General features: G+C 39.1%; 1 protein-coding gene across 1 annotated transcript in view; it reads left to right on the plus strand.

The window, feature by feature from the left end:
- Positions 1-27,876, plus strand: part of FBXL17 (F-box and leucine rich repeat protein 17) — a 523,914-nt gene that overhangs the window by 134,669 nt on the left and 361,369 nt on the right. The window contains exon 5 of the mRNA XM_027545478.1: positions 20,620-20,727. Within this exon, the coding sequence (XP_027401279.1) occupies positions 20,620-20,727 (108 nt within the window). The remainder of the gene's footprint in view (positions 1-20,619; positions 20,728-27,876) is intronic.

Here is a 27,876-nt window from a genome sequence, read left to right on the forward strand (position 1 = left end):
CTCTGGGAGTTGGTGATGGACAGGGAGGCCTGGCGTGCTGCGATTCATGGGGTTGCAAAGAGTCGGACACGACTGAGTGACTGAACTGAACTGAACAAGAATATCTCCCAGTTATGAAATTATAGGAGTGGAAGAAATATAAGTAATAAACTAATAGGTGCAGATATAGAAACTTTAAAAATCTGTCCAAATTGCTTTCCAAAATGCTTATGCCAATTTATACTCTCAACAATAATGGAAAGGTATTCTCTTTTTTAATATTATCTCCAACACTTGTGCAAATGGATTCAGCAATTTCACTTCTGGGTACACATATATGTGTATCTTGCAGAGGCTTTTGTACATATTTCAAAGAGATATGCAAGAATGTCCATTGCAACTTTGTTTGTAAGAATTTAAATATAAATTGATAATGTAATTGATAAATATATCACTGTTTAATAAAGAATTGGAAGTGGTTAAATTGATGGAGTAGATTTATCTGTATCAGTATGTCTCCATCTCAACAACATAATGTTGAATGAAAAGCAAACTGTAGAAGGATATATAAAGTAGACTTTTATAGAAAGAATAAAACCTGTAAAATGCTACTTTATAGGATTGGTGTAATATCATTTAGCTTTTTAGAGGGTTTATATGGTATGGAGAAATGTGTGTTGTGTATAACAGGTAGATAGCCATCTATGATGTGGCTGTGGGAAAGCAACTGTGTGATGTATTTACCATTGTATGTCTTCTTGTTTGTAACCTACTTGTCTTGTAGTCTTGCCAACTTCTTTTTACTCAATCTCAAGAAACCTTGTGAATTTTGAAAACCAGATATTGGATTTTATCAGGGTAATAAAGTGTGGCTGTAGAAGGATTTCTTTTAAAGGGTCGTTTGATTCAACTGATAAGGGATCGGCATTTATTAAGTAGCTGTTATCAGACCCTAAACTAAAAGGGTCAGACTTGATTTTCATGTTCTAACTAAATAAGGAAATAATAATAGCTAAGAACAACTATCTCTGAATAAACATGAGAAGATTTATTTCTTCCTTATTAATACTTAAAGACTTCTAAGAGAGAATACCTTGAGATCTTTTGTATCTTGCAGGTTGCTGAAAACAAGAGGTGTGATAATACCTGGGGGTGCATATGAGTCATAGTGTTTCTAGAAGATACTGTAGCAAAGTCTCTCAGAATTAAAAAGAAAATGTTCTTTACCCAGAAATACTGCAGATAAGTTTCACATGTTTTTCAAAATATATATACAAGGATATTCAGTGAAGTACTGTTTGCAATAACAAAACAAAATAGACAACAAAACAATAAATAACATAAATATAAAACTGGTTAAATAAGTTTGCATTTTCATAGGATAGAGTACTTTGCAGTTATGTAATTGAAGTAAGCCTACACATGCTGATGTGGAAGATCTCCAAGATATTGTAAGTGAAAACAGGAAAGCTGCAAAACAATGTATCGAGCTTGAAACTGTTGGAGGAAATTAGAAAGAAAGACAGGCAGGAACACATATTATACACGAGCATATACATTAAAATCTTTTTGGTAAGAAACTTGAGTGATTACTTTGGGAAATGAGAGTGAGGAGAAGATGGATTTTACTTTTCATTTGGTAGTTTTCAGTGCCCTTTATATTTTCTAAACTAACACATGTCTAACTAGTGTTTTTTCTTAAATGCTAATAGAATTCATCTCGGATTTTCTGTCTCTTCACCCACCACCCTTATTTCTGCTTCTATGATAAAACATACAGCTACAGCAAGGAAACAAGCAAAAATCAACAGAGTGATTATATAAAACACAAAAACAATAATGTTTTCAGTGAGTATAGATGGTCACTGAAAAATATTCTTCAGAATAGGTTGGTATTAGTAGTTATTTATATTCTTGGTAGTTTAAAACATGCTGTAAAGGGCAGGACAGTAATGTCTGAAGCCAATTGGTCATTAACTGTGGTAATCATTGACCTTAAAAAGAATCGGTCTTCTAAATGATTTTCCGAAGTTAATAACTATATTTGAAGATTAGCAGTTATATTGTGATGGTGACAAGCGTGCCAAAAGACATTGGCCCCATTCATATGAAAAATTATGTTTTTAGTGTGTAATTTGCAATGGCATTCATCAAAATTATTCATTCTTTCTAAAAGGAAAAAATTGATTGGGAGCAGTCACAGTGCCAAGGTTAGCATTAATGGTGCTAAAGCATCTAAATTTCCTGGCTTTTAAACCTTTTAAAAACATTTGAAAAGATTTATATGGCTTCTTGGATATGTAACAGTTCTTAAAAAATAATAAGGTCACTCTTTTGTTGCATGCAAAAATATGTGTTTCCCAGTTATAAAAGAGAGATGTCAGGCTTTTCTAACTACTTTTACAATCTCTTCATTCATTGGGGTTTACTTTTGGGTAAAGGAAAGAGAAGTTGGTTTCTCTGCCCTCATGTAGCGGCCTCCAGTGGGGCCTTTCCCTGCGCTCATGTTTTGTTAGTATAGAATGTGTCTGATGGTGGGCAGGTGACCTCTAATAGTGTATTTCAGAAGGCATGGGTCACATGTGTTTTTCTCAGCTCTGCGCTGCTCCTCGGGGCATCTTGCCTGGGGTGGTGGACTGTGGACCGAGGCCACAGAGGGGAGGGCATTTCTGAATGCAGGGGCGCAGTGCTCCATCTTCATGCTGTGTCTGTAAGTTGCACTCTTAGGCAAGTTCATGGCTTTACAAAGATACTAGCAGACAACCAGCTTCACTATTTGAATAAGTTAAATATAGAATTCTCCCAGTAATAAAATATGCATGATAACTTTTTTAATATGGATTCACTCTGTTTCTGTAAATTAGCATGTTGGTACAGAATAAAGCAGTATATTTAGTAGTGTTTGGCCAGATTATAAGTAGGAATCAGCCTTTGCTGTTAATCATTTATTAAAAATCATAGTTAAAATAATGTTCAGAGATCTTATATGAGATGCATTCCTGGCTTGTCTCACAGCGTCCCTAGCAGGGAAAGAGATGAAAGCCTCCTTTCTTAAAGTGGTAACTGGGATAAAGCATGTCTAGACATATAGTGCAGGGTCAGGAAGGACTTAGGTCTCTAGGCCAAATGATGAAGATAGTGTATCCATTTGCTAGTTGAAAAAGAGAAAAGAATAGGGTGTGGGGAGGATTAGGATGGGTTGAAACCTGGCTTTGGATTTTTCTCAGCCCATCCTTGCTCAAATGTTTCAATATCAAATGTAATTTAGAAGACTCAAGAGGAAGAGTGAAGTTTATTGTATTAATCCAATTTTTTACTTTTTCTCTTCCTCTTTCTTACTTCCCAATGTTCCAAGAGTACTTTTATTGTTTATTTTCCTTTTCAAGAACTACTTGCTATTTTTTTAGGGTAGGTCTGCCGACAACAAATTTTGTAAGTTTTTCTTCATCTTTGAATGAATGTCTTGGTCTCCTAGTCATTTCTGAAGGATATTTTTGCTGGATATAGAATTTAGGCTTGACAGTTCTTTTCTTTCAGCACTTGAAAAATATTGTCCCATTTCCATCTAGTACTCTTGGTTTCTGAGGAGAAATCTGCTATAATATTGAATTGTTTTTCAAATTCCAGCTTTAAAGAGATTTTGCTGATTTCAAGATTTGTTTGTCTTTAGTTTTAGAAATTTGATTATGATACGTTACAGCATGTGATTCTTTGTGCTAATCCTTTTTGGAGTTCACTCATTTATTTGAACTTGTAGGTTTATTTTTTTAACCAGGTTTGGGGAAATTTCCACCATTATTTCTTTGAGTACTGTTTTAGTTCCACATTCTTTCCCTTTTTTTTTTCTGGAATACTTATAGCATGAATGTTACTTTTTTCTCAGTCTGTTTTCTCTCTGTTTTCATATTGGGTACTTTGTATTTTTCTATCTTCCACTTACTGGCTCTTTCCTCTCTTACCTTCATTTTACTATTGATAGCATCCAGTGACATTTTTTCTTTTGGATTATTTCAGTTTTCAGTTCTAAAACTTCCATTTTTTTAATATATTTTCTATATCTTTCTGAGACATTTTAAAAATTCTGCTTCAAGAATGTCTGTACTTGTTTATTGGAACATTATTATGAGGTGTGATTTCACGTTTTTGTTGGATAATTTCAGCATCTCTTGCTCTTTCCCTGGGAACCTGAAGACAACATAGTGGTGAATTCTCTGTCTTATTTTTTTGCCTCACACATCCCTGATTGAGTGCTGGAGAAGCTGGCAGTCTGGAAACATTGGTGAACATAGGCAAGAAACCAAAAAAACAAAAAACAAAAAAAGCAAAACTCAAGAAAGCCCCACTGTTGCCCTTTTTCTGGCCAAAGTGTCAGAGTCTTCATGCATTTGTTTTATTTACATATAATGCCCACCTTTTTTTTTTTTTTGCTCTACTTCTCAGGAAGAGTAGGCTAATCCATTCTGTTCTGGAACTAGAAGGGAAGCGCTGTGTGAATGTTAATCCCTGACATGTGGGAAATGTGAATCATGTCCCTTCCTAGCTTAATGTAGATGACGATACAAACCCCCAGAAGCCATGAATGCCCTGAAGATGTTCAGAAGGCAGTCCATGTTAAATGCCAAGAGTGAAAAATAAAATGTGTTCAGAACTGTAGGAAAAAACCCAACTTTGAATATCAAAAGTTTAGATATAGTAACTTTTAAGGAAATCTTGTTAAATTCAGACCTGACGTTAGAAGAAATAAGATAGCAGACTAAAACAAAGTTAACTGTAATTGTTTATACTTATAGGAGAATAACCTTATATATGACAAAACTCTAATCTGATAGTCTTATCTCCATTTGTACAGAATATAAAACTGAGGTAGAGAAGATTAAGAAATAATAAGAATTCTAAGGTGGCTACAAGTGCTGCCTAGGGCATAACCAGATTTTTGATGCTTGGATGTTTTCATTCTTACCGTGTATTCTGTACATTCACATCTCTGGGCCTTTGTACTGTGGTTGTAAGTGGTCCTAGCTCATGTCCTATGCCTGAAATGGTCTTTTAAAGGTCTCTCCTTCAGGATACCATTTGGTCCCCACACGAGTGCACAAAAGCAATTTTCATGTAACTATTTTAGCATTTATGTATGTTATTATGGGTACCTGTGTAGACTACTCTCCACCACCATTGCATATACATATATCCTGTACAGAGCTTTCACATACTTGATGATGAACATTTGTAAATTGAGGTAAAATTAAAATCTGGCTCCCAGTTTGGTGCTTCCGTTGTCGTGTTTCAGTGCCTCCTCTAATACAATGAATTCCACAATATTAGGCGAGGACAGATTTGCTTCAGATTTCGAAAGACCAAGCCTCTTCAACTAAGGAAACCAAAAATCTCATTAAACAAAGATATATTTCTTTTGATGCTTTAGTGTTTCTTTCTTTTTTTTTTTAAATGAGATTCCAAGAACTTGGTTTTCACCCAGATTAAGATATGATCTTTTCCCTCTTTTGCCAAATTAATGAATTCATTTGAAAGCAGCTGCATTGAGTTTGTAGTATGTGAATTCCTTACATGCGTTGTCTTTTTTAATCCCCACACAGCTCAGTGGGGTTGGGTACTGAAGTACCTGCAAAGAGAATATTGGAATCTGGAGAGGTTAAGTATGCAGCTGGCAGGAGGCGAAATGAGTGACTCGGGTCTAGTCCTCGTGACTTCAAGCCTAGACCATGTGAAGCTGTAGAGACGCCGCCTGCCCATTCTTCTGTTTAGGTACATGCTCGTGCACATTAGATTTGCCTATCTTGATGTCTTGAAAATGCGAGGAAGAGGGAGAGGTCCATGGGAGGGCAGTTAGCAAAGCTGCAGGCTGCACGGCGTCTGTTCCTCACCCGCCCTTGGTGCGCATGTGCTACGTCGTTTCAGTCGTGTCCAGCCAGGCTCCTCTGTCCATGGGATTCTCCATTAGGAATACCGGGCTCCCATGACCCCCCTCCAGGGGATCTTCCCGACCCCAGGATGGAGCCCACATCTCCTCTGACTCATGCATTAGCAGGCGGGTCCTTTACCTCTAGCGCCGCCTGGGATGCTCGAAGCCTTGGCGCTCGGGTTTGATTCCTGTGGTTAGAGGAGAGGACCAGCACCGGAAGGAACGATGTACGGAGAGACAGGCATTGCGAGGTGGTGCGCCCCAAGCGGAAGGCTTTGGGGCTTAGGCGGTGAGGATGGGTACAGGACCAGAAGCTTCGGCCTTTGGACGGAATCACGCAGGAGTAGTCACGAGAACAGGAAAAGCCGGGAGCTCTGCTGAATGGTACGGAGGCCACGGGAACCAGAGGTGGTGGCCAGAGCAGGGCAGCACCCTGCGCAGCCGCAGCTAGTAGGCAAGCGTCTGAGCAGGAACGAGGGCCTGCTGTGGGCATCTCAGAAGCCTGGAGAGCATTGAGAGAGGCCGGTGCCCGCCAGTCAGGCTGGTGGGGAACTCTGCTTCCCTCATTAGGTTCCTGAAAGCAAAGGAAACCCTGCTTTATGATTCCATGCTAGTGAGGTCTGGGATATATTTTATTATTATTTTCAGATAAAATACAGATGAGAAGCCGTGTAATGCAAGCACATTATCACCATGTCGCTAAAGCAGTTGATTTTGAGAATTCCTGGGTTGCATCTTTTCACTAAGCATCTCATATTTGTGTTCATTTGAAGTATTTTTTAGTACAGCCTTGTTTGTTATCCAGTTATATGTTGGATTTGGTGTTTACCATTTTTTTGCTCTTCATTTTCATTCTAAACTAGTGAACTGACTCTATATAGTATTTTTTATGTTTCTTAATATCTTTTTATATATGGGGAAATATATAAACGAATTTTCAAAAACTTGTTTTTTGGCTTACCCAAGCAAAGTGTACTTAGGCATATTGTTTATTGTTTTATAGTATATTTTCTTCTTATTGCATGGAAGAATAATGACTAGGTAGAAATATGGTACTGATTTATAAATAAAAATATTTTATAGGTTAAAATAAGTTATATTCTCTTTTTCTAAATTCTAAGAAAATTTTCATTTTGTTTCTTAAAATTTCTAAAGTTGCAAGAAAATTATTTAGGTTTAAATAAGAGTAAATTGTATTTTATTTCTGTTATTATTTTTTAGAGATTGTGCAAGCTGTCTGTGTTTATTTCTTTAATGTACCTAAAATTCATCTTCTAGTTTCTTGTTGGGAAAAGTGCCTCAAGTTCGTGGAGACTTTCAAAAGCCTTATCACATAGTTTTTTCCTTTTTTAAGCATTTGTTTTTTGTGATCATAAGAATATAAAAATATTGATGTAGAACTCTGGAAAATAAGAGGAACATAAAGAAAATTAAAACCACACTTAGTGCACTAGCAGGAGGCAGTTGACGTTTTATCACGTGAGTCTTTCCTTCTGCTTATATACTGAGCAGAGTGATGCTCAAACTCCTGACAATTGTATAGTCCTGTTTTAGCAGACTGTATTTTTCTGACTTCATCAGATGTTTAAAAAGATATGATCTTTCATGGCTACATGGCAGTCTGTCAAAAATATGGACCTTAATTTAGCCATTATCCTATTTTAACACATCTGAGAGGCTTCTGTTCTTCCGTTGCTGTAAATGCTGCTGCGGTGAGTGTCCTGGCCCACAAATCTGCCCACCTCTCTGCTGGGCCCGTTGCCCAGACGTCCCTAGACGTGCTCCTTCTGGGTAAAAATGGGTAAACACCTTTAAGACCTGTACACTGTAGTGTGCATAAATGTAAATAAAGTCAGCTGGTCCAGTGCCTGGAAATAGGCACTCAGCTACCGGCTCTCTCTTAGCAGTAGAAATTCTGCAGTATCGTTATTTCATTCTCAGTGAACTGGTGTTTCCAGTACCTGTCTTTCCCAGTTTGTTTCATTCCTTCACGCATTCAATAAATGTGCAGTGAGCAGCTACTACCTACCAGGCCCAGTGAAGGTGTCTGTTGACTTGGACTTAGAGGGGATGTTTTGAAAATACCGAAAGACCTCTGTTGACCCCTTTTCCTAGAGAGATGAATCTGGATCTTGACATTGCTCATGAGCTCTGCTCTTTCTGAGCTTCTAATTTGAAAAATGAAATTAAACATATTTATACTATACATACTTTTTCCCCCTCTGCCAAAATTGACAAGGAAAATGCCTCCTTCATATTCTTGCTACTTAGCATGGCGTCTTTTGTGAAGGTTAAGTGTGCAGACCAAGTGGACTAGGTCAGTGTGGTTGGTGGACTTGCTGTCTTGCTTCTGGTTATTGTGGGAACCTCATCAAAGGAGGTGGGATTTTATGAGCTGTTTGAAATGTAAGAAAGCGAGCTATGAATGTATTTGTCTGACATGATGAAAAATGTATAACCTAATTTTAGGTTTTGTTTTTTGATAATAGGTTTTCTTGTTTAAAGAATGTTAAACATGAATATGTAAGAAATGTTCTATATTCATACATTAGGGTGTTGGTACATTTTTTCTTTTTAAACAGGAGATTATTGGCTTTCATTTATGATTAAAACACAAATTGTTAGGACTTTATACCTTGGTTAGATTTTATTCATCCTGGGAAGAGTTTTCTGTTGTTAAAATATTAAAACTTAATCTGAAATATTTTCACAAACACGAGTGACTCTTTGAAGGTTGTTCTCTTGATTCTATATATTTTCATTTTGCATATTATATATCACCCTCCTAGGGAGGAGGTAGTTCTTTCTTGTTATAGAATATTATACTTATAAATCAAACCTTCTCATATATTGATGAGTTCCTTAAAATTGCAGGAAAGAAACTTCGCTATTCTACTTACTATCTGACACGTTGTATATTTAGGAGCATCACAAAGCCCAGTTTTGGTGTAGATAGTTGTGCTTTCCGAAAGCTGAAAGAATAGTAGTGATGTACTGTCATATCCAAGTGCTGTTAGACTAAAATAGTTTGCAAGTTAGAACATTAAAAATAGAGTCAATGTACCCTTAGAAAATAGAGAGTTGTTTGCATTGCTTCCTTTTATTACTGACATTTTTAGATGTATTACAAAGTATAGGTAAACCTGTGTACAATTAAACTTTCTACTGATATTTTACCAACTGAAAGTCTCATTTAACTTACATTTTTCTCCCAATATGTGACTTCAACCTGATGAACAAGTATAGAACCATTTATGTATTGTTGTTTCTGTTTCTAATGACTTGGTGGAAGGTGGGACATATCATAACAGAGACTATCACTAAATGCTGCTTTATATATTTTATCAAGTACAATGATAGGGAAAGAAGTTAATTTTGTACAGTAACGTTCGGAGCACCAGCTGCACGGAATGGGGAAAGGAGGCACGCACACTGCGAGGTACACGTATGCAGTGTGTCCAGCACATGGGGATTTTCTTGGAATGCTCACAAGAAGCCTGTTAGGTTTCTATCTCATTTTCATATTTTTGGAAAGCAGATAAATTCTTTAAGGTTGGACAGCTAGGAAGACGAGGAGCTAGATTGCAATTCAGGCTGAGTCCAGTGACTTCAGATAATCTTACATTTCTTAGATAAAGGAAAAGTTTAATGTCACTGATTTGAAATTAATACAATGATTATATTTAAAATCCTTCGTAAATTGCTCTTATTATGAACAGCCAGTTAAGAAAAGGTGTTCAGTTCAGTTCAGTTCAGTCGCTCAGTCGTGTCAGACTCTTTGCGACCCCATGAATCGCAGCACACCAGGCCTCCCTGTCCATCACCAACTCCCAGAGTTCACTCAGACTCACGTCCATCAAGTCAGTGATGCCATCCAGCCATCTCATCCTCTGTCGTCCCCTTCTCCTCCTGCCCCGAATCCCTCACAGCATCAGAGTCTTTTCCAATGAGGCAACTCTTCGCATGAGGTGGCCAAAGTACTGGAGTTTCAGCTTTAGCATCATTCCTTCCAAAGAAAGGACAGAATGTGGTCCACTGGAGAAGGGAATGGCAAACCATTCAGTATTCTTGCCTTGAGAACCCCATGAACACTATGAAAAGGCAAAATGATAGGATACTGAAAGAGGAACTCCCCAGGTCAGTAGGTGCCCAATAAGCTACTGGAGATCAGTGGAGAAATAACTCCAGAAAGAATGAAGGGATGGAGCCAAAGCAAAAACAATACCCAGTTGTGGATGTGACTGGTGATAGAAGCAAGGTCTGATGCTGTAAAGAGCAATATTGCATAGGAACCTGGAATGTCAGGTCCTTGAATCAAGGGTAATTGGAAGTGGTCAAACAAGAGATGGCAAGAGTGAATGTCAACATTCTAGGAATCAGCAAACTAAAATGGACTGGAATGGGTGAATTTAACTCAGATGACCACTGTATCTAATACTGTGGGCAGGAATCCCTTAGAAGAAATGGAGTAGCCATCATGGTCAGCAAAAGAGTGCGAAATGCAGTACTTGGATGCAATCTCAAAAACGACAGAATGGTCTCTGTTCGTTTCCAAGGCAAACCATTCAATATCACAGTAATCCAAGTCTATGCCCCGACCAGTAACGCTGAAAAAGCTGAAGTTGAACGGTTCTATGAAGACCTACAAGACCTTTTAGAACTAACACCCCAAAAAGATGTCCTTTTCATTATAGGGGACTGGAATGCAAAAGTAGGAAGTCAAGAAACACCTGGAGTAACAGGCAAATTGGCCTTGGAATACGGAATGAAGCAGGGCAAAGACTAATAGAGTTTTGCCAAGAAAATGCACTGGTCATAGCAAACACCCTCTTCCAACAACACAAGAGAAGACTCTACACATGGACATCACCAGATGGTCAACACCGAAATCAGATTGATTATATTCTTTGCAGCCAAAGATGGAGAAGCTCTATACAGTCAGCAAAAACAAGACCAGGAGCTGACTATGGCTCAGATTGTGAACTCCTCATTGCCAAATTCAGACTGAAATTGAAGAAAGTAGGGAAAACCACTAGACCATTCAGGTATGACCTAAATCAAATCCTTTATGATTATACAGTGGAAGTGAGAGATAGATTTAAGGGCCTAGATCTGATAGATAGAGTGCCTGATGAACTATGGACAGAGGTTTGTGACATTGTACAGGAGACAGAGATCAAGACCATCCCCGTGGAAAAGAAATGCAAAATATCAAAATGGCTGTCTGGGGAGGCCTTACAAATAGCTGTGAAAAGTAGAAAAGCAAAAAGCAAAGGAGGAAAGGAAAAATATAAGCATCTGAATGCAGAGTTCCAAAGAATAGCAAGAAGAGATAAGAAAGCCTTCTTCAGCGATCAATGCAAAGAAATAGAGGAAAACAACAGAATGGGAAAGACTAGAGATCTCTTCAAGAAAAGGTGTAATAGTGGGCATAAAGGGTTCAGAAGGAACACGAGGAAAAGGAAGGAGAAGAACCAGGGAGAGGTAAGGGAATTGGTGGAAATGGAAGAGAGGGCCGCACATGTCGAGCAGGGGAGGAGGTGTTCGGGCAGGGGCTGAGGAGGAGGCAGAGAACACCTGTTTTTGTAGATAAAGAGAGGCCTCGATGGTGTGGGAGTCTAAGGAAATTACCTTTATCGTGGTGGTTTTTCTCTTCCTCCGTGACTTTTAGCAAGCCTTTTGAAATACTAACTAGCTCTTCTGCTATTCCGAGCACTGTTCTTTGTGTGTGAGCTTTCTGGGACTTCAGTTCATTTTACCCTTTGTGATGAAACCCATTCAAAGTTACATGAGTCAGAATTCAAGTTGTGTATACTACTTCTATTTTTCCCTGTTTTCTTGCATAACACATGATGCATCCACATAGATTTTGGTAAGTGATCTGTCTGGTGGATTTAATTTAGCCTTCAGTCATATTCTTATGAGTTTCACTTTATACTCTTTGAAATATACTAACCATATCTGTTAATTTAAAAGTTGTGTTTAGAAATGAAATAAAGCTTGGCAGAATGGAAGACGCTTTACTTTCAGAGAATTGAAACATTTTTTCTGTGATATGACCAAAGAATTAAATTAGTTGCATGTTTATGAAATAAGGACTTTTTTTATCAGCTATGTTTATTTATTACTTAATGGGTCTCAAATTTAGCACTCATATAGATTCTTTGATTGTATTTTAAGTACATTATTGAGTATGTTGTAATGCACAGGGCACTGGGCTCACATATAAGGTGGGGCAGGTTACTTTAACTTCTGTGTTTCTTCATTTGTGAAATGAAATTTGCACCTGCCTGCTTATCTAACTGGGTGAGTGGACAGATGTGTATGTATACTAGAAAATGCCTTGTAAATATCATTGCTAAATACAACTATGACTGTTGGGTTTGGAGATTTCTCTTTAGATTTATTCCTTTCATTAATTAAAGGGTGAGCTGATGCAGAATAGACTAATTATTCTGTTTCATTTACATTACCCAAGTATTGAATTTCAGTAAAATAAAGTATTAGTTAAAGAAACATGGTCAGCAAATTGGGGGGAAATGGTTGAGTCATAGCTGACTTAGCATAGATCTTTTTAATAGGGACACGTATCTGTGCCGTTAATTCTGGACCAGTGTCTTTCCCTTTCACAATACTTTAATGCATAACTTATAAATCTCTTTTTATCAGCCAATCTGACTTCTCTAAACCCAGACTAACATTAAGCAAGACAGAATGAGCAAAAATCAGGCAAGGTCAAACAAGCAATCAAATAATCAGATTCTCATTGGCCGCTAATGGAATTTTAGAGTTTTAGAAAATGATTAGTTATGAATCTCAGTGCCCTTGTTGACAAAGGGTCAGTTTTTATAAAATTGTTGTAAATTTTTAATGAGATTTTTAAATTACCATGTTGGATTATTATCTCCATAAAACTATACATAGTTCATTTTTCATATTAAGTCTCACATGAACATTTTTCCTGGAATGATAAGGGTATTATGGCTCTGATTTTTAAAAGATCCTATCTTTTAGAGATATACTGAAATATTTACTGATAAATGTGATGTTTTAGAGGTGGATAGGGCTATTAATAAAACAAAGTTGACAATGAGCTAGTAATTATTGAAGGTAGATGATTGGTAAATGGAGGTTTATTTTATTGTTTTTTCTACTTTTTTATGTTTTTGAATTTTTTCATCATAAAATGTTAAAGGATTTTGCTGTCTTGTGCTTCTGATTTACCTAATGAATAGTTGAGTCATGCTGATTAACAGCCAGAGTTGTATTAGTTGTATTAGTAAGTATGAGTTCTTAAATAATCCTTGTTTTTTTCATGATTTATAAAAGCAATACATATTCTAGTCCTCTACTGAAATGATATTGGGCATATAATGATATCAGGCATACAATAACTTAAAGTATTTGAGAAGAATCTCATTTGTATAATTGAATATAATTTTTAGTCATACTTTTGACTTCTTTCCATGTGTTGTTGTTGTTTAGTTGCTAAGTTGTATACGGCTCTTTTGTGACCCCATGGACTGCAGCCTGCCAGACCCTCTGTCCATAGGATTTCCTGGGCAAGAATACTGGAGTGGGCTGCCATTTCCTCCAGGGGATCTTCCTGACCCAAGGATCAAACCTGCATCTCCCACATTGCCAAGTGGGTTCCTAATCACTAGCCCAACTTCCTTTGTGTACCGTGTAATTATTGCACATATATAGAAAGGAATAATTGGTAGGCTCCTGCAAGTGATTAAAGGAGGGGTCACACTTACAATAACTATTTCGCATTTACTCCTCTCACTGGATTGTCAGCTCCGTGAAGGTGGATTGTCTTGGTCGTGGTGTGTAGCGCAGCGCTTGAGCCGTGGTATTTACTCACTAAATGTTGTCTGACTGTAGTTTAAAAGAACACTATGTTTAAATAATGTTCTTTTAGATTTCTTTTTAAAAGTCACTAAAAATATGAAATTTTTATTACAGTAAGAGCATAGTGAAAAGGTCTTACTGAAATGATTCATAAGGCGAATCCGTACCAAGTACTTTGTCTCCATATTTAGCTATTTCCTTTTATATGGTCGGTATGAATCTCTTTTGTGTTTTTGTTATACTATTTAAAAGGAGGGTGCATTAATTGTAAGTGTTTTATAACCTGTGAAAAAATAGAATACAGAAAAGCAAAGGAGGTGAAAATGAAAAAGAAATTTTCATAGAGTTTGAAGACTCAACTAAATAAATGGAGAAATTTTATTGTATTTCATTTTAAAACTCCTGAAGTATCATGTATATTTGAAAGTGAAAGTCACTCAGTTGTGTCCGACTTTTTGTGACCCCATGGACTATACAGTCCATGGCATTCTCCAGGCCAGAATACTGGAGTTGGCAGCCTTTCCTTTCTCCAGGGGATCTTCTCAACCCAGGGATCGAACCCAGGTCTCCTGCATTGCAGGTGTTCTTTTCCAGCTGAGCCACAAGGGAAGCCCATGTATATTACTCGGTATCTAAATCAGATTCTTCACTTGGGACTTGAGTCATTATAGCGCCTCACATAGTACTTGTTCGTCCGTGGTCAGATGTGGATGCTTACTGACTGGCTCGGCCTAGTGCTGAAGGCGCCCCTTGCTGTAGTATACTGCTCTTCTCACAGGGCAGGACCCTGCTGTAGGCGTGACCCACTGGCAGCCTCCCTGAGGCCAGAATATCCCTTTAGTTGGTCCTCAGTTTACCTGATGGGCCTTGAAGGACAGCTTCCCTTTATCACCCTTCCCTTAGAGCCTTTAATGAACGGCACCATGCGGTAGGTGCGTGCAGGAGGCTGGAACTCAAGGGGACCTCATAGTTTCTTTAACCCATGTATGTCTCACGTTATCAATAAAATAGATTGCTTCCAAACCAAATCACAACCCTTCTGCCAGACATCCAACCCTCCATAGCGGTGGTTACTTCTTCAGACTTGGTTTCAGACCTGGATAGGGGATGGTGGGATGATGAACGAGGTGGAAGAACTAGGGAGGAGGCAGATTGTGCAGGGCCTTGTAGATTATAGGAGTTTGGATTTTATACTTCGAGTAATTGGTATCACTGGAGGATTGTGAATGGCAGACTGACACGATGTGATTTGTACATGTTGAAAGATCACTATGGCTCGATGGGTGGAGGATAGATTTGTGGAATCAAAAGTGGCAGAAGGATGTTCAGTGTGCAGGCTGCTGAAAATGCCCAGAAGGATGGCATGTCCTGGACCTTGGTGGTCTGTGGTGTCAGTATAGGTCAGCAAAGAGATAACCCCGTGACGCCACGTGTGCCCAGGACCATCTTCAGTGCTAGCACTTGGAAAGGCTGGTTAGTTGTTAGATTTAGTTGTGAGTTGTTTATGACTTGACTCCATAAGAATCTTTAAGACAACTTATTAGAAGTATGTATTTCCAAGTCTGAATTTGTAGGTTTGGGGTGAACTCTAGCGAAAACTTTTTTCTGAGTGAAGTTGTGAAATACTTTATATTATTTAATACATTCATGTAGGATTATATGGAACAATTCTTTAATGTCCCAAGTGTAAAAATGTACAAAGATTTCTTGACCTTTTTAGAATTAATGATATAAATTTCTTTCTTCTATTGATACGCTAGCATCATTCCCCAAATTTAATCTTTCAGCACAGATTACAAATCCCTTTTCATTGACTCAGTCTTATTCTGATAAAGATAGATCTCTCCACCCATGTTCTAAGGAAACTTTGTCTTAAAATAAGAAGAAGCTGCATCTCTTTGTTTAGAGTCCTGAAATTTAAGTAAAAGCTTTTCCCATCCATATTTTCTTAGTCTTTAATTTTAATCCTTTTTAGGTGAAAGTGCTTTCTTGGATTATCAGTTTCTACTTATGTGGTTTTATAATTCACCACCATTAACCCAGCTTCTTCATCACCTCTGAATTAGATAATCCCAACCCACTTTTGAGCTTCCCCAAAGGCTCAGCAGGCAAAGAATCCGCCTGCAATGCAGGAAACACAGGAGACATGGGTTCAGTCCCTGGGTTGGGAAGATCCCCTGGAGGAGGAAATGGTAACCCACTCCAATATTCTTGTCTGGAACACACCATGGACAGAGGAGCCTGAAGGGCTAATAGTCCATGGGGTCGCAAAGAGCTGGACTCAACTGAATGCACGCGCACACACACACACACATACACCCCACTTTTACGCTTCTTGTTTTGGGAGGATTCTTAGGATATACAGGAAACTATCATGGCATTTCAGCACATCTGTTCTATCCTTAGGAGATGAAAAAAGTAATCAAGGGTAGTGCTTCTCTCTAGAAAATTCTTTAAAAAATAGACCCATTGGGCCTTGATCCCTGCCACTCTACCTCTCTGGGGCCAGAGGGAGGGCCTTAAATTTGCTTTTGCATTTGAGTGGAAATTAGCACCACTAACTAAATGAATCACAGCCTAGTATATATAAGTTAAAGAACATGGATTCTAAAATCTGAAAGACCAAAGTTTAAAGCCTGCTTGGCCATCTGTTAGTGGTTTGATTTGGGAGAAGCCAATCTCTGATAGGCTTATTTTAGTCACCTGTAAAATGGGGCTAGGTCTACCCTGGAGGAGGGCATGGCAACCCGCTCCAGTATTCTTGCCTAGAGAATCCCACAGCCAGAGGAGGTCCATGGGGTCACAAAGAGTCCGGCATGACTGAAGTGTCTTAGCACTAAAATGGGGCTAATATTGCCTGTCAAGGGTATTATAGGGATCCCCTGTTACAGAGAGGACTTAGCTTGGCCCACAGTAAGGCCTTAGTAAATACAGCCATTTTATTTTCTATTCCCTCTTAAGCTACTTTGGCTACTGGTACCCAAACTTTGAGCTGTGTTCAGAGACTGAATCTCTAGATTCAGCAATTCAAAAATATTATGTAAACAATAATATAAATAATAATTTTATAACAGTAACTTTTCAAGCAAAATTAGTGACCCTGTGCTGCCCACCTTCTGCTTTTTCTCTTCCTTCTGGTTAGAATATGTTCGTCATGTATGGACATTTCTTCCATAGTGGCCATTACATCTGCATTTTCTAGGCCTTTTATTTCTGCCTCCCGGGGAGGGTTCTTCTTGTGCCCACATTTGCTTCATGAGAACCCACCTTCAAAGGATGTCTGGTTGAGTGCCGCTCAAGAGCTTTTGAGAACCAGTATCTTCCTTCTGCCTTTGCCTCTGTGTTTCTGGCTTCCGTTTGTTTGGGCTCCAGCAACTAGAGAGGGCCCCTTAGGATTCACAGTGGAGGCTCCACTGGAATCTTGGTGTGTCTGTGCTATTGAGGCTCTTCATGGCCCTTGTGACTCTGAAGGCACGGGGCATTCCTTGTCGCCAGTGCGTCTCCTATCGTAACACTAAATGCACTGCGTCTTCTCCACGCTGGTATCAGAATGTCAGTTGGCTCTTAGAGTGTCAGCTTAAGGAGATGGTCCTCTCTGTCTCTGTCTTGTGAAGAGGTGACACTGTTGAATCTGAGCTTCGTCTTCTCTTTTTCTCCATCACAGCTTTGACTAAAAGGTCAAAATCTGCTTTGCCAGCTGGTCTCATTCCCCGCTAATTTTCTGATACCACTTTCCAAATCCTGAGCCACGTTTCTCTTTGCATATGAATTCTTATTTACTGGCTGGTTTTATCACAGTCTGTGAGTAAGTATGATCCCTCAAAATCAAACCATTCCAGATGGTCTTTTCAACAAATAGGACAATTCATGTGCAAACAGAATGAACCTTTCACCTTGCTTCACACTGTTCACGAAAATTAACTCCAGGAGCACCATAGGCCTAAATGTTGGTTCTAAGACCACCATCAAGGAAATGAAAAGACAAAGCACAGAATGGAGGAAAAGATTTGTGAAACAGATACCTGATAAAGGATGTGTGTTCAAGTTATATAAAGAACTCTTGCAACTTAATAAGAAAACAACTCACATTTAAAAATGTCTAAAAAAATAAGCTTATCATATGACTCAGTAATTCCAATCCTAGATATTTATGCAAGAGGAATGAAACATATGTCCAAACAAAGACTTGTATGTGAACGATCACAGAAGCATATTTATCAAAGCCCCACACTGTAAACAAAATGTTTATAACTGGTGAGTGGATAAACAAAATGTAATATAGTTATACCATGCAAATCTACCCAGAAGTAAAACGAGCCAACTACTGATACAGGGAATAGCAAGGGGGAACCTCAAACAAACAAACAAGAGAAATTACTAGCGAGAGAAGCTAGACACAAAAGACTTTATTGTAGAATCCTATTTACCTGAAGTTTCTAGAAAAGGCAGCTGTAGATGTGTAAAACAGGTCAAGGGTCATCTCGGGGCAGGAGCGGTGACTGACTGCATGTGGGCATCAGGGAGAAAGGGACCTTTAGGGCGGTGTGATGGAGGCGTTCTGTGACTGGATCGTGGTGTTGGTTGCACAGTTGTGGTGAGGTCACAGAGCGCCCCTGTTCCCCAGGCACTCCCTCTAGCCTTATTCGGCTCTTGGGGCTCTGTTGCTGCAGGAGGCACCTCCAACCTCTCATTTGACTCCTTGAGCTAAAAGAGGAAGACCCACGAAGCCAGTTTTAATACTTTGTCTCTGAAAGCTCTAACACCTTGGACCTGAGCTTTCCTGTGTCCTTCATCCTTATCTGAATTCCTCTTCCCCCTTTTGAAGATGGATCTGGGAGAAGCCTGATGTCAGATTAGGCAGGATGTTGAACCAAATGGCGATAGGTGTTGAACCTGTTTCCCTCTCCTTCCCGCCACCCTCTGAGGTTTTTTTTTTTTAAATGGAAATTGGTTTTCACTGAAGCTTCAGGCAATTTCAGTGCCTTAAATATTCTTTCTTGACATAATGTTTTTAGAAAGCTGAGTGTCAGGAAGGCCCATTTTTAATTTATCAGTGGCACCCTTAGTCTTAACATGCTGAAGCACACTTTACTTTTGAGGGCAGAATTAATCTTTTATCAGATGTACCATGGACGCTGTTGGTTTGATTATTTTAGGAAAACGTTCTTGTGTTGTTTCAGAATTAATGCTACCCACATAACTTTATTTTCCAATATCTGTTCAGAATAGATAAGGGAGAGACAAAGTAAGAGTCACCCATATTAAAGTTAATGCAAAGTAGGTGTAAGTCACTGCTGTTTGAAAAACTAACAGTGTTGTTTAACTTGTTGATTTCATCTTGACTGAGGAAAGTGAAGCTGAAATTAACCCTATCATAGAGACTATCTGGACCTCCTTTTATATGCTACAACTTGTAGAATAGTGGAGAAAATCTTAGCACAATTATAAGAAGATGATTTTATATAAGGAAAGCTTTTGGAGGCTGGAGGAGACAAAAAGGAATTTCAGTCTGCCCTTTGTTTAAAGCAGGGCCATGCAGAAATGCCAAAAGCTGTCAATGTAACTTCTTTGCAGCTCTGGGGCTTCAAGTTTTCACATCCCTAAGAGTCACTTAGGGGCTTGTTAAAAATACAGATTCTTGGGTTACACCTCTTTTGACTCTGAGGTTTTAATAAATTCCTCACGGGATTCTAATATGTATCACATTAGTTAGGGTTCTTCAGAGAGTCAGAATTAGTATGAGGGGTGTGTGTGTGTGTGTGTGTGTGTAGAAGAGATTATTGTAAGGAATTGGTTCCTGTAACTCTGGAGGCTGAGTAATCCCCAAATCAGCGATCTGGAGACCAAGGAGAGCAGATGGTGTAGTTCTAGGCTGAGTCTAAACGCAGAGGAACCCGGAGAGCTGATGATATAAGTTCCAGTCCAAAGTTGAGTCTAAAGGTGGGAAACTGGTGGCTAAATGTGAAGGTAGGCAGAGAACGAGAGAAGGAGGGAGAGAGAAAGGGAGAGGGCAGATCCTCCTTTACTCCCCTTTTTGTCCCATTCCTTCATCGGACTGGATGTGACTGAGGTTGAGTGGTCACCTCGGGGAGGCAATCTATTTTATTCAGTTTGCTGTTTCAAATGTTAATCTTACCCAGAAACCTTCACGAACACACCCAGAATAATTTTTAATCAAACATTTGGGCATCTCATGGTGTAGTCAAGATGACATATAAATTTAACCATCATACCCTCCAAATCTGAGAAGTTTGAAGCAGTGAGGGGCAAAACCAGATTTCTTAGAAGAAACACTTGTAGGGAGAAACCTTATAAAGAGACTGTTGTTGCCGTTTAGGAAACAGTTGTACAATTTCAGTTATCAAATATGTCGGGACTGAGCAAAGCCGTAGTGACAGAAAGCTGCCAGGACTTGGAGGCAGGGTTGGAACTGGGGAACGGCTGCTGATGGCATGGGGCTCCTTTCTGGGCTGAGAAGCATGTTCTGGAGTTAGACGTTGGTGATGGTGGCACGACTTGTGAATCTGATACAGACCACTGGACTGCTCCCTTTGAAATGGTGAATTTCATAGCACGTGGAGTAAATGTCAGAATGCATACATGTCTATTGAGGGAGGCATGAAGAGGTGGAGGTGGATAATGTGACGTCTCTGAGACGTGAAGATGTAAACAAACATGGGCTGACAGAAGGGAATGTGGGGTTGAGGGCGGATTTAAAAAGCACAGGACGTCGTGCAGCGTGTCTATGGATTCAAACGGCCCACTGGAAAAGGAAACATTAACAATGCAAGGTAAGGCCGGGGGAGTTTGCAGTGGTGAAATCCTGCAGTGCTGTCCTAACTCTCTCTCTTCCCTGCTCTCCCCAGGTGACGGACCAGTCCGTGAAAGCGTTCGCTGAGCACTGTCCTGAGCTGCAGTACGTTGGCTTCATGGGTTGTTCGGTTACTTCTAAAGGAGTCATTCACCTAACCAAGGTAGGTTCCACGGCTACATCTCCTCGGTGTTTCCCAGCATCATTCATACCAATGCCCTCGCAGTGTTCCACATACTTGAATGAGGACTGGTCAGACCATAATAGAAGTGTAAGTAGTGTTTGGTATAATAAAAATCAGTTTAAGTCAACAATATAAAATCTATCCTTTCTGAAATGGGACATTCATTTAAACAAGAAGCTTGCTTTTTGGCATTTTTCCTTTGCTAATAACTGTGAATGTATACAGTAAAGAAACTGATATATATGACAAGAATTATTTAGATTTTAATGTTATGTATTGTTTTAGATACTTTAATGAAAGTTTTCACTGGTCATGTATCATTAGATCTTCTGAGTATTTGGCTTTTAAGAAGTGCATATGGTCAGTTCATATGATTAAGCTGAACATACATGGTGAAAAGAGAAGTGAATGTATGCCAAAATTTAACTTCATAGTTCAGAGAATTTCCTTATATACAAATATAGGAAGTCTCATATTTTAGCGATAATGAAAACATCAGTTCCTTTGTAATCTCTCACTTGTCACGCATCATCTGTGCTGTTTTTCAGAGTTCTATAATAATTATGAACTAATTCTTACATACATGTTTTAGAAAACTGGCTACTATAAAATTTACTTGTGTCTTATTCAAAATTTGTCATGTCTCTTCAAGCTTACAGTTTAGGGAAAAGAATTTACAGTTTCTTTCCTCCTAGTGAAAGTGAAAGTCGCTCAGTCATATCCAACTCTTTGAGACCCTATGGACTATACAGTCCATAGAATTCTCCAGGCCAGAAGACTGGAGTGGGTAGCCTTTCCCTCCTCCAGGGGATCTTCCCAACCCAGGGATCAAACCCAGGTCTCCTGCATTGCAGGTTGATTCTTTACCAGTTGAGCCACCAGAGGAGCCCAAGAATACTGGAGTGGGTAGCCTATCCCTTCTCCAGTGGATCTTCCTGGCCCAGGAATCGAACCGGGGTCTCCTGCATTGCAGGCGGATTCTTTACCAACTGAGCTACCAGGGAAGCCCTCTTTCCTCCTAGGAAAAGAGCAAATGTTTATAAATTACCTAGGACTGTGGCAATAAGGCCCAGAGGGTAGGAACCCAGGCTCTGTTGTCAGCTTGGGTTTGAATCTTGGTTCTGCCATTAATCAGCTGAGTGAACAAATTATTTTTCAGGGAATTAAATTGAACTAGTATATGCAAGATGCTTTCCTCAGTATCAGGACCATGGTAAGTGCTAGGTAAACTTTAGCTGCTGCTAAGTTGCTTCAGTTGTCTCTGACTCTGTGTGACCCCATAGACGGCAGCCCACCAGGCTCCCCTGTCCCTGGGATTCTCCAGGCAAGAACACTGGAGTGGGTTGCCATTTCTTTCTCCAATAAACTTTAGCTACTATTATTAAAATTAGTGGTGGCTCAGATGGTAAAGAATGTGCCTACATTGCAGGAGACCCAGGTTTGATCCCTGGGCTAGGAAGATCCCCTGGAGTAGGGAATGGCAACCCACTCCAGTATTTTTCCCTGGAGAATTTCATGGACAGAGGAGCCTGGCAGGCTACAGTCCATGGGGTTGCACAGAGTTGAAGACAACTGAGCGACCGGTACTTTCACTCTCCTTGAAAGAACTGGTGCTTGCGCGCGTGCTCGGTTGTGTCTGAGTGTGTGCCACCCGGTGCACTGCAGCCCGCCAGGCTCCCCTGTCCAGGGGTTCTCCAGGCGAGAATGCTGGAGTGGGTGGCTGTTCTCTTCTCCAGGGCATCTTCCCGACCCAGGGACCGAACCGACGTCTCCTGTGCGTCCTGCACTGGTCAGCAATTATTCACCACTGTGCCACCAGGGAAGCCCAAAGAAGTGCCACCATAACTAAACCGCTAGAAGTTTAGAGCAAACCTTGAGGGAGAAATCAAATCACTGTTTTATTCTAGTGCGTTTGAAGCAGTGCCTGTAATTATTCTGTGTCTTCCGTGACTGATGGGCTTTAATTGTATTTGGAGGATTAGAACCTAAAACTGGCAGAGAGCACAGGCACGTTATCCTCTATTACTGCTCCATCAGAACATCTTCGTGTAACCAAGACCATATGTAACCGTAATTTTTTATTCATCTTCTATAACCTTGGCCTGAACATTTTCGTAGATGAATGCTTTTCCCATCACATCATCTACTGCTGTTTATAGTGCAGAGTAGAAATGCCTTTGGATGAACAGATTGTGCACAACAAGTGTTATGATGACCATATGTGGGCTTTTTACGATCACTTGAAATTGTACTCATTAAAGACAAAACAAGACTTATTAGATCAGTAAGCGCTTCCCTGAACATTCTGAGATGGCCAAAAATTATGGTACACTGGTGCTTAAAAGATCAGAATTATTCTCTGTGACAAAGTAGCAGCGACAGCAGATGTCAGCTTCGGAAGGCTTAATTTGCTGCGAAGAGTATTCTGAAGATTGTACTCCGGAATTGGGAGTTTGGCCTGTCAGCGCTCGGAATCTACTGGATTCATATCAAAGCCGGTCCGCAGCGTTCTAGGCTCATCCCTGTGCTCAGCACAGTGTTTTGGTGAGAAGACCGGTCTGTGGCATGACATTGCTTAGTTCATGGATTCAGGTAACGGCAAGATAGCCTTTTAAACATACGTTACTTTGGCTAAACTAGTTTAGTTGTTTCAGCTTTTGAAAACCAAGGGTAGAACTCAAAGCTTTTTGTTAAATTCGTTCTGACAGTGTTTTTATACTAAGACATTATACAAAATGTAATTTACATTCACACAATGTTTGTAAATATATAAACGTTCCTAGAAAGTTGTGTTACCCTTATTGTCCTCACGGTGTATAGTTTTCAATATTTTTTTCTCAATATTTTATGTAATTTTTAAATAAATGATTAGAGGATGTGAAATGCAGAGTGTTATCAGGATAAATATATTTAATTTTATATGATTGAGAAAATCTCTCCAACTTCCTACTTTCCAGTCTGTGACTCTAAATTTGCTAAAGAGGCAAATGCCATGAAAGCTCCGTGCCTTAGTTTCCTCCTGTGAAGAGGCATGTCTGTAATAGAGGATCTATCTCTAGAGTTTCTTATAGCCAGACAAATCTCTGAATTTAAGAATTGTTGGCCTGGAAGGGACTCTGAGTGGCTGTCCTTGAATGCAAGGAATGTCAAGTCCTTACTAAGTTAGAAGGGAAAATTGGGGATTTGTGACATCTTAGATTGTTAAATCAAGGGCAAGAAGACAGAAGATTGATAACAAGAGAAAGAATATTGATATTCTATTACTGTGGTCTCGTGGACTTAATTTTACTTTGGTGCTCTCCGTCTTGTCTGAACTCTATTGATGACACACCCTTAGTCTTCAGATACGTTCTGTTAATATCAAGCAGTAATGGACTTCCTTCTAAGCTGCTATGACTATGTAGATGAGAGTCCAGAAATAGCTAACAGCGCACGCACACAGGTTGAGAAGGTAGTCAGCTTTCCTGGAGTGGGTTTGGAAGCGGGGATGAGAGCTTCTGAGGCTTCTGTTTTGCCTCTGAAGTTGAGAACATTAATGACGTGCCGTGTCCGGCAGAATTGCATCTCCTCCAACCCAGGACTTCTCTCAGGTGTTGGAAGCGTTTCCAGCTCATAGCACAGGGAAGGACAGCCCAGGCAAAGCCGAGCAGGCGACCTGAGTAGACACAGAACAGGAAGTCCAGGGAGACCGGGGTGGCCAGGGCTCAGGAGGACAGAGTACCAGAGCAGAGACAGCTGCATAGAAAACCCCGGAGATGAGTGTATGTTCTCCCGTGCTTATCTGGTCCTAATAACCCACGAGTAAAGAAATCCCAAGAGAAACAAGGAAGTAGTAATATTTTGAACTGACGGAGAATAAAGACAAAACACACCAGATTTAGTGGGATGCTGCTAAAGTACTCACTTTGGTTAAATAGCACCAAACACCTACATACGAAAAAAAGAAAGGTCTCAGGTCAACGGCCGTAGCTTCTACCTTGTGAAACTTGAGAAGAGTAAATTAAACTCAAAGTAAGCAGAGGGAAGGAAATAATAAACATCACAGCGGATATTAGTGAAATGGAAAACAAAAAGAAATATTAATGAAAGCACAAAGCTGGTTCTTTGATAAACTAGATAAATCTGTATTCAGACTAATAATAGAGAGAAGGAGACATTGCCAGTGCCATGACTCAGAGGGGCAGCATAACTGCAGAGTCTCCAGATATTAAAAGTGTAACAGGAACATCATGAGCATCTTCACGCCTCTAAATTCAACAAGTTAGATGAAATGGAAAATATATTTGAATGTCGTGAATTTCCGAAGCTCGCTCAAGAAGAAATATTCAGTAGATAACCTGGATACCTCTGTTACTTAAAGAAATTACTTTTGTTGTTAAAAACCTTCCCTCAGTGATACTCCCTGCCCAGAGTGCTTCACTGGTGAATTCCACCAAATATTTGTTATATTTCAAAACTTTTTCGGACCTCCCTGGTGGCTCAGACGGTGAAGAATCTGCCTGCAACCCAAGAGACCCAGGTTCGATCCCTGGGTCGGGAAGATCCCCTGGAGAAGGGAATGACTACCCACTCCAGTATTCTTGCCTTGGAGAATCCCATGGACAGAGGAGCGAGATACGTACTTGAGTGATTTACTATTGGAATGATATAGCATTAGGGCTTTGTATCAAAATATCATACAGCAGATGAAAAAATAGAAAAGTGGATAGGCCAATAAAGGAAACAAAAATGGCAAAATATAGATAATTGAGGTAAGTTATAGGACAAGAAGGTTCATTATGTTATTCTCATTACTTTTGTTTATCCTTGAAAATTTCCGTAATAATGAAGCTTTTAAGAGGTTAAAATTGATATTAATATAACATGATAAGTCGTATTATTCAATCACATACTTTTTAAGAACTCATAGTAACATGGAAAAAGCTCAGGATGATAATGAATACTCAAGTGCATTATATATAATATTAATTTAAAATCATTTGAACAAATAAGCCAATGGAGTCTGAAATATCAAAGTTGCATGTTATATAGTACATGTAGTTGGTGTGCAAACTTGAGGTCTGCTCTGAGTTCATGAGCTTCATGCCACTGATCCATTGTGAATTGACTTCAGTCACTTCGAATGATTTCAACCAACAGTCAGGAAGATGGTATTTTATTCATAAATGACTAAATACTCATTTAATGACTAGTCAATAAATGACTGTTAAAAAGATGAAGAATTTTTGAGAAAACTTCGTTTTTGTTTTATGCTATATAAAATTTATATTTGTCATACCTTAGGGATAGATGTTTTTCCTTTTTAGATTGTTGATATATTTTAAAGTTGTTAATTAATTAATGATATTAATTCTGATGCTGTGCATGCATGCTAAGTCACATCAGTCATGTCCGACTCTTTGTGACCCCATGGACTGTAGCCCTCCAGGCTCCTCTGTCCATGGGATTCTCCAAACAAGAATACAGGGGGGGTTTGCCATGCCCTCCTCCAGCGAATCTTCCTGACCCAGGAATTAAACCCGTGTCTCTTATGTCTCCTGCACTGGCAAGGGGATTCTTTACCACTAGCACCAGCTGGGAAGCCTGTCTTAGATATTATTGTTGTTTCAGTTTTCAGTTTAGAAGCACGAACTGAATTCTTGGGATATGTCAGATATGGGTATGTTTGTTTGGTTTTGTTTTTAAGGAGAGGTGTTTTTTGGAAGGTAGCAGCTAAAAAAATTCAGATATTTTCTTGGACCATATCATATTTACAGAACTTTTTGTAAAACACATAGTTTAAAAGTGCTTATGGCTGAAAATATGAAATGTTTTCTAAAGAAAAACAAAATTGATTTTTTTTCAGTTAATTTAACGTAAGTAAGTGAAAGAATGTTCATCCATGCAGCTAACTCAATTCTCATCTTCCTTGTCATGTTTATTCAGAGACTAGAAATGAAAGATGAACTTTCTTGCTTTCTAAATTTCAAAACAACTGATCAGTTTAGAATGTCTTATTCTAAAGAAAGAACATATTATTTTGCTGCTTTTGGGGTGATATTGCTGTTAAGCTATAGATTATAATTTTGTTTGTTTCTGATTAATTTATAGGAACTTGAGTGGTATTTTGAGATGTGGAAAGTGTGTTCTTGAATTCATTTAGCTCTGAAATATTCCCTTCTGAGTAGACCAGTGATGACTCTGAAGAGGTGTTTGTAGGATGCTCTTGGTTTTTTTAGCTTTTGGGGAGTTAAGAGTTGAGCTAGAAAGCAAGTTTTGAGAATTTAGGCAATGATTCTCTAGGCCTGGTGTGATCCATTAATAGATTTTTTTTCTTAGAAGTTTACAAGGGACAGCAAGCCACTTATTGCTGTCATCAAAGCTAATGGTGTGACTGTTGATCGTAAGACTTTGGCATTTCACGTAATCTCTTACTCTCAGTTTTCTCATCTGTAAAATGAGGATAATAATAGCATCTACCTATCTCTTGGGCTGTAGAGGAAGGGTGTTTGGCACATACTAAAGCAGCATTTGAAAAATAATATAAAGAAGTAATTGTAAAAATGTTCATTATTATGTACAAAGTCTGCTTATAACTCTTTAGTCCTAATCCATTCATGTTCTTTTATAAAAATAAAAATGTAAAATGATTTTCATGAAAATAAATCTCAGTTAAAAGCTTTATGACCCTTCATTCTACCTGAGTGCCGATTCAGAATATTAAGATGAATAACTGTCTGCTCTTCATGAGTTTGTTTTCTCTCCTTTAACCCACTGAACAACTAAAATAATATTTTAAATCATCAAAAAATTCCTACCATAGCAATGCACTGAATCAGAGGAATATAGTATTGTACCTCATTTAAATTTTTTCTTATTGAAATAGAGTGGATTTACATTGTTGTGCTAATTTCCACTACACTGCAGAGTGATTCAGTTACACATACATGTGCGTTCTGCTTCAGCAATACCCTTGCACTGTGGTTCATCACCGCGCGTCGGGTCCCGTTCTCCGTGCTGTATGGCAGGGCCTTGTCGCTTGCCCGTTCTGCGTGTACTGCTGCGTCTCTGATTTCGCACTCCCAGTCCACCACCCCACCAGAGTCTATTCTCTGTGTCTGTGATTCGCTTTCTTTTTCATAAAAGCTC

This window comes from Bos indicus x Bos taurus, chromosome 7 (assembly GCF_003369695.1).
Source record: "Bos indicus x Bos taurus breed Angus x Brahman F1 hybrid chromosome 7, Bos_hybrid_MaternalHap_v2.0, whole genome shotgun sequence".
Classification (NCBI taxonomy): domain Eukaryota; kingdom Metazoa; phylum Chordata; class Mammalia; order Artiodactyla; family Bovidae; genus Bos; species Bos indicus x Bos taurus.